The 11,832-nt window shown below is 36.0% G+C and overlaps 1 protein-coding gene and 1 pseudogene across 12 annotated transcripts; both read left to right on the forward strand.

Moving 5' to 3' along the window:
* Positions 1-3,263: 3,263 nt before the first annotated feature.
* Positions 3,264-4,409, forward strand: LOC114287820 (pentatricopeptide repeat-containing protein At3g26782, mitochondrial pseudogene; annotated as a pseudogene).
* Positions 4,410-5,192: 783 nt separating this feature from the next.
* On the forward strand, positions 5,193-11,533 carry LOC114287812 (beta-amylase 7). Of its 12 annotated transcripts, none has more exons than XM_028231261.2 (6): positions 5,193-5,978; positions 6,284-6,430; positions 8,158-8,240; positions 8,448-8,510; positions 9,832-10,009; positions 11,201-11,533. In XM_028231261.2, the coding sequence occupies exons 2-6, from the start codon at positions 6,403-6,405 to the stop codon at positions 11,281-11,283; spliced, it is 435 nt and encodes a 144-aa protein (XP_028087062.2). In that variant the 5' UTR covers positions 5,193-5,978; positions 6,284-6,402; the 3' UTR covers positions 11,284-11,533. The 12 variants fall into 12 exon arrangements, 8 of the variants coding, with proteins under 8 accessions (XP_028087062.2, XP_082750674.1, XP_082750675.1 ...); XM_082894548.1 differs by having other exon boundaries at positions 5,201-5,978; positions 6,284-6,490; XM_082894549.1 differs by having other exon boundaries at positions 5,201-5,978; positions 6,284-6,490; positions 8,454-8,510.
* The last annotated feature ends 299 nt before the right edge of the window (positions 11,534-11,832 follow it).

The following is an 11,832-nucleotide window of genomic DNA, read 5'->3' on the forward strand; positions in this document are numbered from 1 at the left end:
AAATTTGTGTAGGGCAGGCGGGTCGGGTACATCAATAGAATTGGTGGATCACCCGCGACCAGCCCCGCACCCGCGAAAATGCTATTTTTGGACCCGCAACTGCTTGCCAAGTGTCACGCATCCATCAATTGTACCTCAGGTCGGTCGGGTGTGGAGGGTCGGCCGATTGGTTGCACACCGCTAGTTGGTGGGGTCGGTAGCCTAATATTGAGCCTACTGGGAGGATGTCTAATGTGTAGAAAAGAATTCTTTCTGGAGTTGAGGTCAATTCAAAGCTACTAAATTTTTTTCTATCCAGCATAGAAATTATTGTGGGTAATGACAAAAGAGTACACTTTTGGTTGAACAAATGGTTAAGAAATACTAAACTTAAAGAAGAGTTCCCTAGTCTATTTACTCTGTAGAAAATGACAAATCCTTGGAGTATTTTGTGCAAAGAAAGGAATTCTCATAGGGGTGGAACCTATCCTTCAGGAGGCAATTAAGGCCTTGAGAGGAAGCTAAGGTCAATAAACTCTATCTCATGCTATTTGAGACACCAAGCCTGCGAGCAACACTCCATGATTCTCTTAGGTGGCAGAGGTCCTCATCTGGGCAGTACATAGTTGCATCACTTAGATCATGGTTGGAAGCTCATCATGGTCCCAAGTTTTCGATTCTGAAATTATTAAGGAACAATGTGGCACCACCTAGAGTTCAATTTTTGGGCTGGTTGGTTTTGAAGGTAAGAGTTAAAACCATTGATTTTCTACAAGGACTTGGAGTGCTCAACAGAAGCTTAAATAATTTATGTCCCCTTTGTAAAGCTGAACCTGAATCTTTAAATCACATTTTTCTGAGGTGTAGTGGCATTTGGAAAACATGGGCTGATCTGTTACCCTGGTGGGATCTTAAATGGGCAACACCTACTTTAGTTGTTGATCTACTACACTGGTGGATGGGTTTTAAATGCAAGAAGATTCTACTGAAGCCCTGGGATTTAGAACCATTGACTATGCTCTCGTGTATATGGAAACTCAGAAATGACTGCATCTTCAATGGATGTCGAGTGATACTGTCAAATGGAGAGTTGCTCTTTGGGAAAAATCAAACCTCCCAGGCTTCTCTTACCCAATGCATGACATTGTCCATAATCTTGTTAGATCATGTTCCATTCCTAAGTATATTGTATAACCTGAGCTGCTGCTGCTGCTGTAGCGTATTTCTATCTCCGTCACTTGGCTGTTATATTGTATACCTTTGCTGTTGGTTCCTCACCAAAAGTTGGTTTGGTGTTGTCATATGATTGTGTGGGCTGCTCAATGCCAACTTAGTTGAGATTATGTTGTTTTACTATGATGGCCTCTACACCCTTTCCCCCTCCCCCCTTTTATTGATGTTTTTCTTCTTTTCTTGTAAGGTTCTCTTCATCAATAAAATTTTTTTTTGTTGATAAAAAATAAAAATTAAAAAAGCATAGCTTAAGTAGTGTAATAAGAAAGCAATCCAGTGCATGAAGCTCTGGCTAAAGTGAAATTTTGGGAGCATTAATCAGTAAATTGTATACCAATAAAGAACAAAACCAGTAAAAAGTATTTCCCAATATGAGGTTAATCTTTTCTGTCTGTAATTTGAATCTACATTGAGCTTGCTCTTTTCAAGTATAAACTAAGAAAACCACTTCATTTTTATTTCCCTATCTTTGCCCTTTCCTTTTATTTTTACTTGACTAATCTAAAATCCAAACACAACATTAAAATTATTCATATCTTCCCAACAAGAACACGGAAATATGTTCATGACATTCAAAATCCCATATCTAAAAATTGTCCTTTGCCTTGAATTACTTCAGGAAGTGTCGCAGGGAACCACGGCAGGCAATCCGAACTCCTGTATACGACGCTGTTTCTCGGCACACAACACACAGCATTTGTCTCACCTTCGACTTCTTTGAAATATGGCGGGACTTGCAAATCTCTCTCTCTCTCTCTCTCATGAGCTTGCTCTGTGTCCTCTATGCGACAACGATAAAAACCTCTTTTCCATCTATATATCTGTAGAAAATCATATATTGTACACACAATTCTAACTACATTCTTTTGAGTTCGTCAGATGTTTCCTCTTTTTCAGAAGGCACACAAACTGTTCGATGAAACGACCCAAAGGTGCCATTTTATGTGGAATCGATACATTATTTCTCACAGAGTACATTGTTTAAAACTCATTCGTATTTTGAAGGCCCAATTGAATTATTAGGTGAAAATGAGAGTGTCATATCTTGGACCTCAAAAATCTCTAGTTTTGTAAGGAGAGATAAGTCCAAAGAGGCCGTTGGGTTGTTCAAGACTATGCTTTTAAGTGAGCAAAGGCCAAATTATGTGACAATTTTGAGCATCGTACAGGCTGTTGGGCCTTGGGGTTTTGAAAATATGATACGGGTAATTCATAGGTTGTTGATAAAAATGGGGTTTGAATTAGAAATGTCAGTTGTAACCGCCCTTCTAGGTGTTTACTCTATTTGGGATGTTGAAGTTTTGTAGAGGCTGTTTGATCAGATACCCGATAAAGATATGGTTTTGTGGAATGCGATGCTTTCGGTGTGCACGAAGAGTGGGCAATATGTTGAGGCTTTTGAGATTTTCAGACAAATGCAATACAATGGTGTCCAACCGAGCCACGTAAGCATTATAAGCATACTGCCTGCTTGTGCTGCTGTTGCCACTTTTTCCTTTGGCAAGCAAATACATGGTCTCTCAATAAAAAGAGAATGTTATTCTCTTACCAATGTTCAAAACTCACTTGTAGATATGTATGCAAAATGTGGATATCATGAGACCTCCATTCAAGTTTTCAATAGAATCGAAAACAAGGACCTTGTCTCTTGGAGGACTATGATTCATGGGTGTATTGAAAATGAGTGCCCTAGAACAGCATTGAATATGTTCTCCGGGATGCAATCTTGTTGTTTCAAACCCGATGAAGTTATAATATTGGATGCAATTGGAGCATCTAGAGAAGCATAAAATTTTAGTTTTGGTATGGGACTTCATGGTTACATCCTAAAAAGTGGATTGTTGGCTTTTGTTTCAATCATAACCATACTTCTCCAAATGTAAACAAAGCCATATCCAAAAGAAAGATTTTATTGCATGGAGTGCCATGATCTCGGCATATGCACAAAGTGGACATCTTTGAAAGCTTTAGATACATTCAAAAAGATGCAATCAACAAACAAGAAACCAAACGAGATAACTTTCATGAGTGTATTACAAAGTTGCTCTTCTATGGGTGTTCAAGAGCTTGGGGAGAGCATCCATGCACATGTGACTAAAGTCGATTACTCATCCAAAGCATTTTTAATATCATCATTGATTGATTTATATTGCAAACTTGGAAGGACAAGGCAAGGAAATGCCATTTTTGATGAAATTATAATCAAAGATCTTCTATGTTGGAGTTCAATGATCAACAGTTATGGGATAAATGGGTATGGAAATGAAGCTCTAGAGACTTTCTCAAGCATGTTGAATATATATGTATATATATTTTTGATCGGCAAAAAATCTTTATTGATGGAAACATACAAAGTATGATAGAGAACATTAATAAAGAGGAGCTCGAAGCTAACACAAGCTCGAAGCTCCAGTTGGTGAGAAACCAACAAGAAAGTGAAAGAACAGAAAAACAGACTAAAAAAGAACAGATCAGAAGACAGATCATCACCCAAACAGATCAGCCACAAAAACTCTGAACCAACAAGCTACACTGCCTTGAAAACTACTCTGCCTTGAACTCCATTCTACACTGCCTTGAACTCCATTCTACACTGCCTTGAACTACACACCCTTCAATCATTCAACAAAACTTCCAGACAGTGACAAAAACAACAGATCATCACCCAAACGGATCAGAACATCACCCAACAGATCAGCCATAACAACTCTGTAGCAGACAAATGATTGAATTGTGGGACAAAACCCAATGAGGTTGTCTTTGTTTCTCTTCTATCTGCTTGTGGTCATTGTGCATTAGAGAATGAAGGTTGGAATTGGTTTTATGCCATGGAAAAGATATATGGTATTACTCCAAAACTTGCACACTATGCTTGTATGGTAGATTTGCTTAGTCGTCAAGGACATGTAAAAGAAGCTCTTGAATTTGGGAAAAGTATGCCTATAGAGCCCGATAAAAGAATTTGGGGAGCTCTTCTTGCTGGTTGTCGATCCATTTGTGGGTCTATTGAGATTGCAGAATTTGTGGTTGAACAGCTCATTCGCTTGGACCAAGAAAATACTAGTTGTTATTTGGTTTTGTCAAACTTGTACGCAGAGCAGTTTAGATGGGAAGATGTGGAAAGGATGCGGAAATTGGTAGACAAGAAGCGATTGAGGAAGGAAACAGGATATAGTATAATTGAAGCCAATTCATAACATGTATACTACGAGAAAGATTAACTGCAATTGATTATTCTCTCTACAGGGTTTTAATTTTGTTTTTCTAACTATTTGTAAAAAACCGGAAATAATTTGTAGAATTTATTTTCTTACTGAAAAATCACTTTTTTATTTTATTTTTATATATCTTCTTCTTCTGGATTGCTTTTTGAATTACATTTGTTTCCCAATCGTTCTTGTAGTTTCAATTTCAATTTATGGCATTTCTTTGGCGATTAATAGTGATACCTCTTTCTGATCTTTTTAAAAAAAAAAAAATGAATTTCTTCATTTTTCTTTCTTCTGTGGAGTCCTTTTATTCTCACAATATAGTTAACACTAATTGGGCTACGTACTAAATTAGATATATGCTTTTGTAGGGCTGAGAAAAAAACCAAAAAAATTGCAAATAGGTTTCATCCAAACCAAACCATTGGTTTGGTTTTCTCAATGAATGGTTCAATCTTGGTTTTTAAAATATGTGATTCGCTCAGTGGTTTTATAGTTATAGTTCTGGGTTGTAGATATATACATAATTTATTATTTATGGTAGACTCAAGTTTGTTATTATTATGTTATATATATATATATACATTTATTTATAAGTTAAACCCTTGAATAATAGAATAATAGAACCTGTTCTAAAAAATTATTTAAGAACTTTTGTTTGTAAAACGACGATATATTACTTAATTTTTGAGCGAGCTAGGACTATATTGTGAATGATAACAAAGTTCATGAAAACTTGATTCCAAACCAATCTGAACCCTTTTTTTTTTTTTTTTAGTCTGGGTTGGTTCCAAATTTTATAAAGGGAAAATTAATCTAGATCCCTCTCTCACTTTTCATAATAAAAAAAATTCACATTTTTTTTATTTTTTTATTTATTTTTTATTTTTTATTTTATGTATAAGGTCCCTAAACATATCCCCTCTTTGTCTCTCCTTCCGTGCCCGATCTAAACGAAAAGCTACCATCGGCAGCTATGAACAACTCTCTCTCCCTTTGTACCGAGCCAGCACCACTGCAAAGCATTGACCAACACCAACCTCAACACCACGCGCAACCATGGCAGCAAGCTTCTGATCAACTCTCTCTCTCTCTGCAGTGTCGGATTTGAAAAATATATACATATGCATGGACCAGCTGCTCTTCTTCGGAGGAGCGGACACTCCGTCCCCGTCGGCGTCAGCGTCTGATGAGGAAGGGTTTTGAAATTGGGCATCTAATGTCAAAGAAGATTGCGAGCTGAGAGAGAGGTGGGTTCGGGGTCAGAGGGGTTTGGGGAAGAGGAGAGAGAAGAGAAGGGTTTGGGTGTGAGGAGAAGATTTGTGCAGCAAAAACTTGAATATGAAATTACTATGGGCTTTGAACTTTCTATAAATACCTGGTCTATGTTTGTGAATGGGGTTGTTCATTGGGTTGCATTTGATCCAGCAAAGGAGCATGGTTTTGGGATCTAGATTGTGGCATTTGATATGGGCAATGAGGTGTTTAGGGAGATCTCTTTGCCAAACTATCAACCTGACGGGAGGCTTCATACAAGCACGGCTGTTGCAGTATTGGGTAAGTCACTTGCTGTATTGGGTGAGTCAAAGTGAAGCTGGTTTTTTCAAAGTCAGAGAAATTTTCTGGATCAATGTACAATCACCAAGGTCTGTTCATAAAAATATAACTCTGCTGCAAATAGAGAGAATTTCTCTAGTTTCAATCCAGAGAATTTCTCTGATCTGCCTGGTTTGAAATGAAATTTCTCTGGGTTGGTCCAGAGAAATTTTTGGATTTAAACTGAATTTTCTCTGGATGGGTCCAGAGAAATTCTATGGTTTGAATTGAAATATCTCTGGGTTGATCTTTTATGAGCATATCAGATTGCACAAGTCCTCAAGCAGATTTGATAGCATCAACAGAAGTGGAACCCCAATCCCTCCTACAGATGGATTCCCAGAGGGAATCAGAGTAAGTGAAAAACCTGAATCTGTTGCAAGTCATGGCAAAAGAGAGGATTGAATCTATGGGTAAGAGTAGGAGGATTGAAAAGAGATGGTCTTGAGCTATGTTGGTTATGGGTGACCAAGGTTGTTTTGTCTGCTTATCAAATTTTTTCCCTAATGAAAGGAATTGTCTTATTGTGATGTGAAACTGTCAATCAATCTATTTTTCAATTAAAATCATCTATAGTATTTAGATGATCATCTGTAGTATTTAGATGATCATGTTAAAGGGAAATTTTCTTTGAAAGGTATTAAAATCATCATGAAAGGAATTATCTATTTCTCAATTTTCTCTGGGTTGTAAAGGGAAATTTCTCTGGTTTTGAGAATTTTCCATCGGCAACCTCTACGTCATGTTGCATCTCCAAATCACCCCCTAATGTTGAATCACGAGCTTTGCCCTTCATGATCATTTCCTTCCCAGAATTGTCATCAATATATTCTCAATATTTTCAACTCAGAGAATTTCTCTGGACCAAAATTTCTCTGGGCTAATTTTCTCTGGACCAATTTTCTCTTGACCAATTTTCTCTAGATCAACTTGAGGGACCTTAGACATTATGAAAATATTAGATGTCCTTTATGCTATAAAATCTTAATACAAGGGACCTTAAAAAAAAAAGCCCTTTTATAAAACCATAAGTAGTAGTTTGATCTTGGTTTACTTCAAAATCAAACCAAACCAAACAATCCTCACCCCTAGGCTTTTGTAGGTGTTAAGGTAGTATTTAGTTCAATAGAATGTAGATCATCATAATATCCGTTCTCATGTTTGGTTGACTAAAAGAATAGTAATAGAAATGCATTGCAAATGAAATCATTAATGCTGTGTTTGATTTGGAGATTTAGAAAGAGAAATGGAAAATGTGTGTAAAATTAGATAAAATATAGATGTATTTTATTCACATTTCATTTAACCTTTTTTCTTTCCTTTTCCAAATCCCTTCCTAAATCCTCAATCAAACACAGCGTAAGGGAATAACCGTTCTGGGAACCTAAGGAATGACCATTACATTAATCTAATTTAGAGCTTTTGTTATGAAGCCTTGCAAGGGAATAAGCATCATCAAATGCTTAAACAAATAAATTTGAAATGATGGTATAAATTAGTAAAAATGGGCAATTTGTTTGTTTTCTTTAAGGCCCTAAACTTTGGTGCGACCTAGAAATTCGGATGTGTTGTTGGTAGTTTGCGGGTGATTGCAAGAATCTAGCATTTACTCTATAGGGGCCAGCAGGGTTGGCCCAAAGGACAGAAGTTTTCTTGTCATAAAAAAGTGTTGGTTATTAACTTATTAATGTGAGGACAAACGTTTAGTTACCCTTGTTGATGGAAAAATCTCTCTGAGCAATGTCCATTAATTTTGTGTGTGCTATTTCATTGAAATGCAGCTCTAATGTAATGAAATAGAGCATCTAGTTTCAACGGTTTCATTTTATTGGAGGCAACACAAATGAATCAAGGTTAATTTTGGATACAAATTTATGGAATGGTACTTTTCTGTTGGAAGCATAGGAAATGCATCAAGGGTAATGGGAAATAATTTTGTGAAGTTATAGAAGAATGCTTTTGATCCCCAACTTGCCATGTTAAATTGCTTCACAGTTGCAGCTTTTTCTGATATAATTTGATCAACATGTGGTTTTATCCTTGGGTCTCTTATAATACGTGTGTTCAAATCACATCTGCCATGTGTCACTAGTTAGGATAATCTAAATGAAGTGCTGAACCTTTTTGCTATTTTGTATAGGCTGCAGACAAGCCCCCAAAGTTGCAGGAGCGAGATTTTTCTGGCACTGCTTATGTTCCTGTATATGTGATGCTGCCGGTGAGGTGCATAATCTTACTCTTTGTTTTGATCTTTTTTCTCTTGGATTTTCTGTCATTTCTAGTTATCTATCTTCTTCCGGCTGGCCATGCTATTACACATTAGAATTTCCTTTATGTAAAATTTACTCATCCACAGACATTGTTCTTGTCATAGTTGATTACATAATTTGGGAAAATTTGTTCCTCATGTCTCCTGTTTACTTTTTGTAGGGGCAGCTGGGTGTCATCAATATGGATTGTCAGTTGGTTGATCAAGACAATCTACTTAACCAGGTAAAGATCTTGAAGCCGGTTAATGTCAATGGTGTTGTGGTTGATTGCTAGTGGGGAATAGTAGAGAGACATGCTCCGCAACAATATAATTGGAGTGGCTACAAGTGCCTCTTTCATATTGTGTGTGACCTCAAGCTTAAGTTGCAGGTGAGAAGTATGGCACCTGTGTTGCTATTTGTTCTGTAACATTTTTTGCTTTTGCTCTTTAGGGTATGCATGTAGTGCTTTTTCTTCAATTTTTTTTATTTTTTTATTTTTTTGTTTTGTTTTGTTTGGTTTTGAGTTTTTGTTTGTGCAATTGTAGATTGATAGATACACATAATAATATTACCACTGCTAGCTTGTAATGATCACAGAGACAATGAATTTACTTTGGATCTCTCTCTCTCTCTCTCTCTCTCTCTCAGCACTGAATCATCATAAAGAGGTCTGCACTCATATAATTGAATAAAATTCATGCTGAGCATTGATGGAAACATTTTTTCATTATACTTATCATTAATGCTTGAGACTCCAAATTTTTGTGACTCCCACAATCCCCAATAGATTGGTGACCACTCACTATGTTTTTTTTTTTCCCTCTCTTTCCTCCCTCTCTCTCTCACAAATGGTGTGGGGGTTGTGGGGGTCCTGGGGGTATGTAGCATTTCTCTATACTTATTTAGTCATCTGAGTTCAAAAAACTTCAAATTCTTGGATTTCTAGAGGGGGAAAAAAAAGGGACTAACACAACTCTAGAATTTTAAATCCCGTCATTAGTTAAATCCTCTTTTTCAAAATAATTTGACAAGGACAAAACCTAATATGATTTTTTGTCTTGAAATTAAGTATTGTTATTCATCCTGCTGATGTATGCAGTGGTGGACTGGCATTTATCATCATAACATCAGGTACAAGAACAGATTCAGCAAATATGCTTCCTAGTACTACAACCCATACTTTCTAGAGCCCCAGTCAATCACTGGGATGTCCATTGCTGAATCTTTAGTTCACTATAGTTATGGAAGTACTTTGGTCCAGGGAGAAGAAGAAAATAAAAGCACAATGATGAGCCACCAGTTACATAATTTTCTTAGTAGTTTACAAGATCTGGAGCTCAATTTGAATGTGTTTTCTTGAGTTTTGCATTAATATGCAGGAAACACCGTGATAAGTGAGAGGCATTCTTCTATTGATGTTCACAATAGCTTGTCTTCATTGGCAATATAGTTGATTTTTCTATTTGAGCTCCACGATTGTATGATTGCCGCCTTCTTTTTTTTCTTCATAAGTTTCTTTGATGATTGCCTATTACCTCATTTAAGTGAAAAAAATGTCGCAGGTAGTAATGTCATTTCATGAATGTGGAGGCAATGTTGGGGATGATGTTCACATTCCACTTCCCCAATGGTTGACCGCAATTGGTCAAAGAAATCCTGACATATTTTTCACAGACAAAAAAGGAAGACACAACCCTGAATGTCTCACTTGGGGAATTGACAAGGAGAGGATTTTAAGAGGTGGGACTGCTGTTGAGATATTGCATTATGTTGTTTTATTAAGGTGTAGTTTTTCTTAATGTATCTAAGTGACGAACGTGTCCCCTAAATGTCCAAAGGCTGTTCAAGTTTAAAAAAACAAAATATTAGGACACATTTTGACGAGTGTCTGACACATGTCAGGAAATGTCCAATGACTGTAGGTGTTCAACATAGACATACCGCACACACTTGACTCATGATCACGAAATAGAGTTCTGTTGCTTAACAAAGGTGATTGAGCCCTTGTAAGATTTGATTCCTTTAGCTTCAAACCTCTTGTTGCCTACTTTTTAGCACTGCTCTGCAAGAAGGCATCCATCTTCCATTCTTGGCCAGTTGACTTAAGTTTTCATTTTCTAGCTTTGTTTTTAATTTCTTTGGAAATCATTGCTAGTTCTGTTTAAACACAAGGTTTTTTTTTTTTTTTTTTTTTTTTTTTTTTTTTTTTTTTTTTTTTTTTTTAAACTTAAGTTTTACTTAAGCTAACAATGCCTTGTCCCAAATATTTTGTTTGTTTACACAAATTTTGCTCTTCATCTGTCCTATCTAGGGCCATATAGCGGCTTCTGTCCTATCTAGGGCCATATAGCGGCTTAATAATGTAGTCTTGGGCTATAACATTGTATAAAGTTAGTAGTCCTTGAATGGTCATGACCTCGTCATATTTTTCAGGTTCATATATTCTGATCGCTTTTTCATCAATTGTTTGCATAATTTCTCATGTTTCAGCTGGAAGTGATTCTAACATGTCTGAAAATTATAGTTTTTCACTCATCATGAGATGCACTAAGTTGTTTATATCTCAGATAAATAGACTAGACACATCTTTATGGCATGAGCCATCATTTTTACAACGAGTGGTGTTGGGTGCAAATGCATCAATGAATAGAGAACATGGGTTGAATTTGATAACTATTAGCAAATAAAAAATGTGTAATTTTAGAAAAACAAAAAGCGTTAGGAAACTTCAAAACTTTCGAGTTTTGTGTTTTATATTATTGTAGTATAGATTGTACGAAACTTGCATGAATTCACTCAACATGATGTTGCACAGAGTATGTTGTCATTTTTTGTTGTTGGAACACGATCTTTCATTTAGTGATCAGTACTATTGGAACATCATCTTTACACGGTGACTAACTGAGAATTATGTTAGCACTTGATATGTAGGTGAGACAGTCTTGGATCTGCAATCTTTGTCTAAAGTAAAACAGCACCAAGTTTCGTCTGATGAAATCCTGGGCTCCAATTAAGAAAGAAGAAACGATATTTATTTGTCTGTACAGTTAATATAGTAACACGTTCTTCTTCAAGTGTTAAGGATAATAATGTTTTGTTTCACGAATATGAATGTATCGTCTAGATTTATTTTGGGTATAGAATAAATCTTGGCAATACATTTAATTTTTTTGTACATATTTTTGTTTTTTGTTTTTGTACGCATATCATTAGCACTTTTCTTATGATGTCAGTCAGTTATGGGGAAATTCTCATTGCAAGAAATGAGTTGATAAGCATGACCACCCTATCAAGCTGCTTTTTTTTTTTTTTTACCGAGGTAATACTGTATGATTGCTAAGCATAGTAAGAATTTCAATAATTAAATGTCACTTTTGTAAAAAAAATTATTTTAAAATAATAAATCAAAATGTAAGGATTTGTATTTATAAATAAAAAAAATAAAAATAAAACTCAACTCAACAATTTCAAGAACAAGGCTTTCCTTGCAAAGTACAAAGTTCACATGAATCTTGGTAAAAATTATTGTTAGGTTTGGTCTATAAGATGTGGGCTTTAATATT

Source organism: Camellia sinensis, chromosome 11 (assembly GCF_055761805.1).
Source record: "Camellia sinensis isolate YWXY chromosome 11, ASM5576180v1, whole genome shotgun sequence".
Classification (NCBI taxonomy): domain Eukaryota; kingdom Viridiplantae; phylum Streptophyta; class Magnoliopsida; order Ericales; family Theaceae; genus Camellia; species Camellia sinensis.

What these genes read in the sequence shown, in the direction of transcription:
- LOC114287812 (XM_028231263.2), top strand. Translation starts at nt 5,817, where the DNA reads ATGGGGTTGTTCATTGGGTTGCATTTGATCCAGCAAAGGAGCATGGTT. An exon ending in CACGGCTGTTGCAGTATTGG is followed by an intron (nt 5,979 to 8,157) that starts GTAAGTCACTTG and finishes TATTTTGTATAG; the next exon opens with GCTGCAGACAAGCCCCCAAA. An exon ending in CAAGGAGAGGATTTTAAGAG is followed by an intron (nt 10,010 to 11,200) that starts GTGGGACTGCTG and finishes CTTGATATGTAG; the next exon opens with GTGAGACAGTCTTGGATCTG.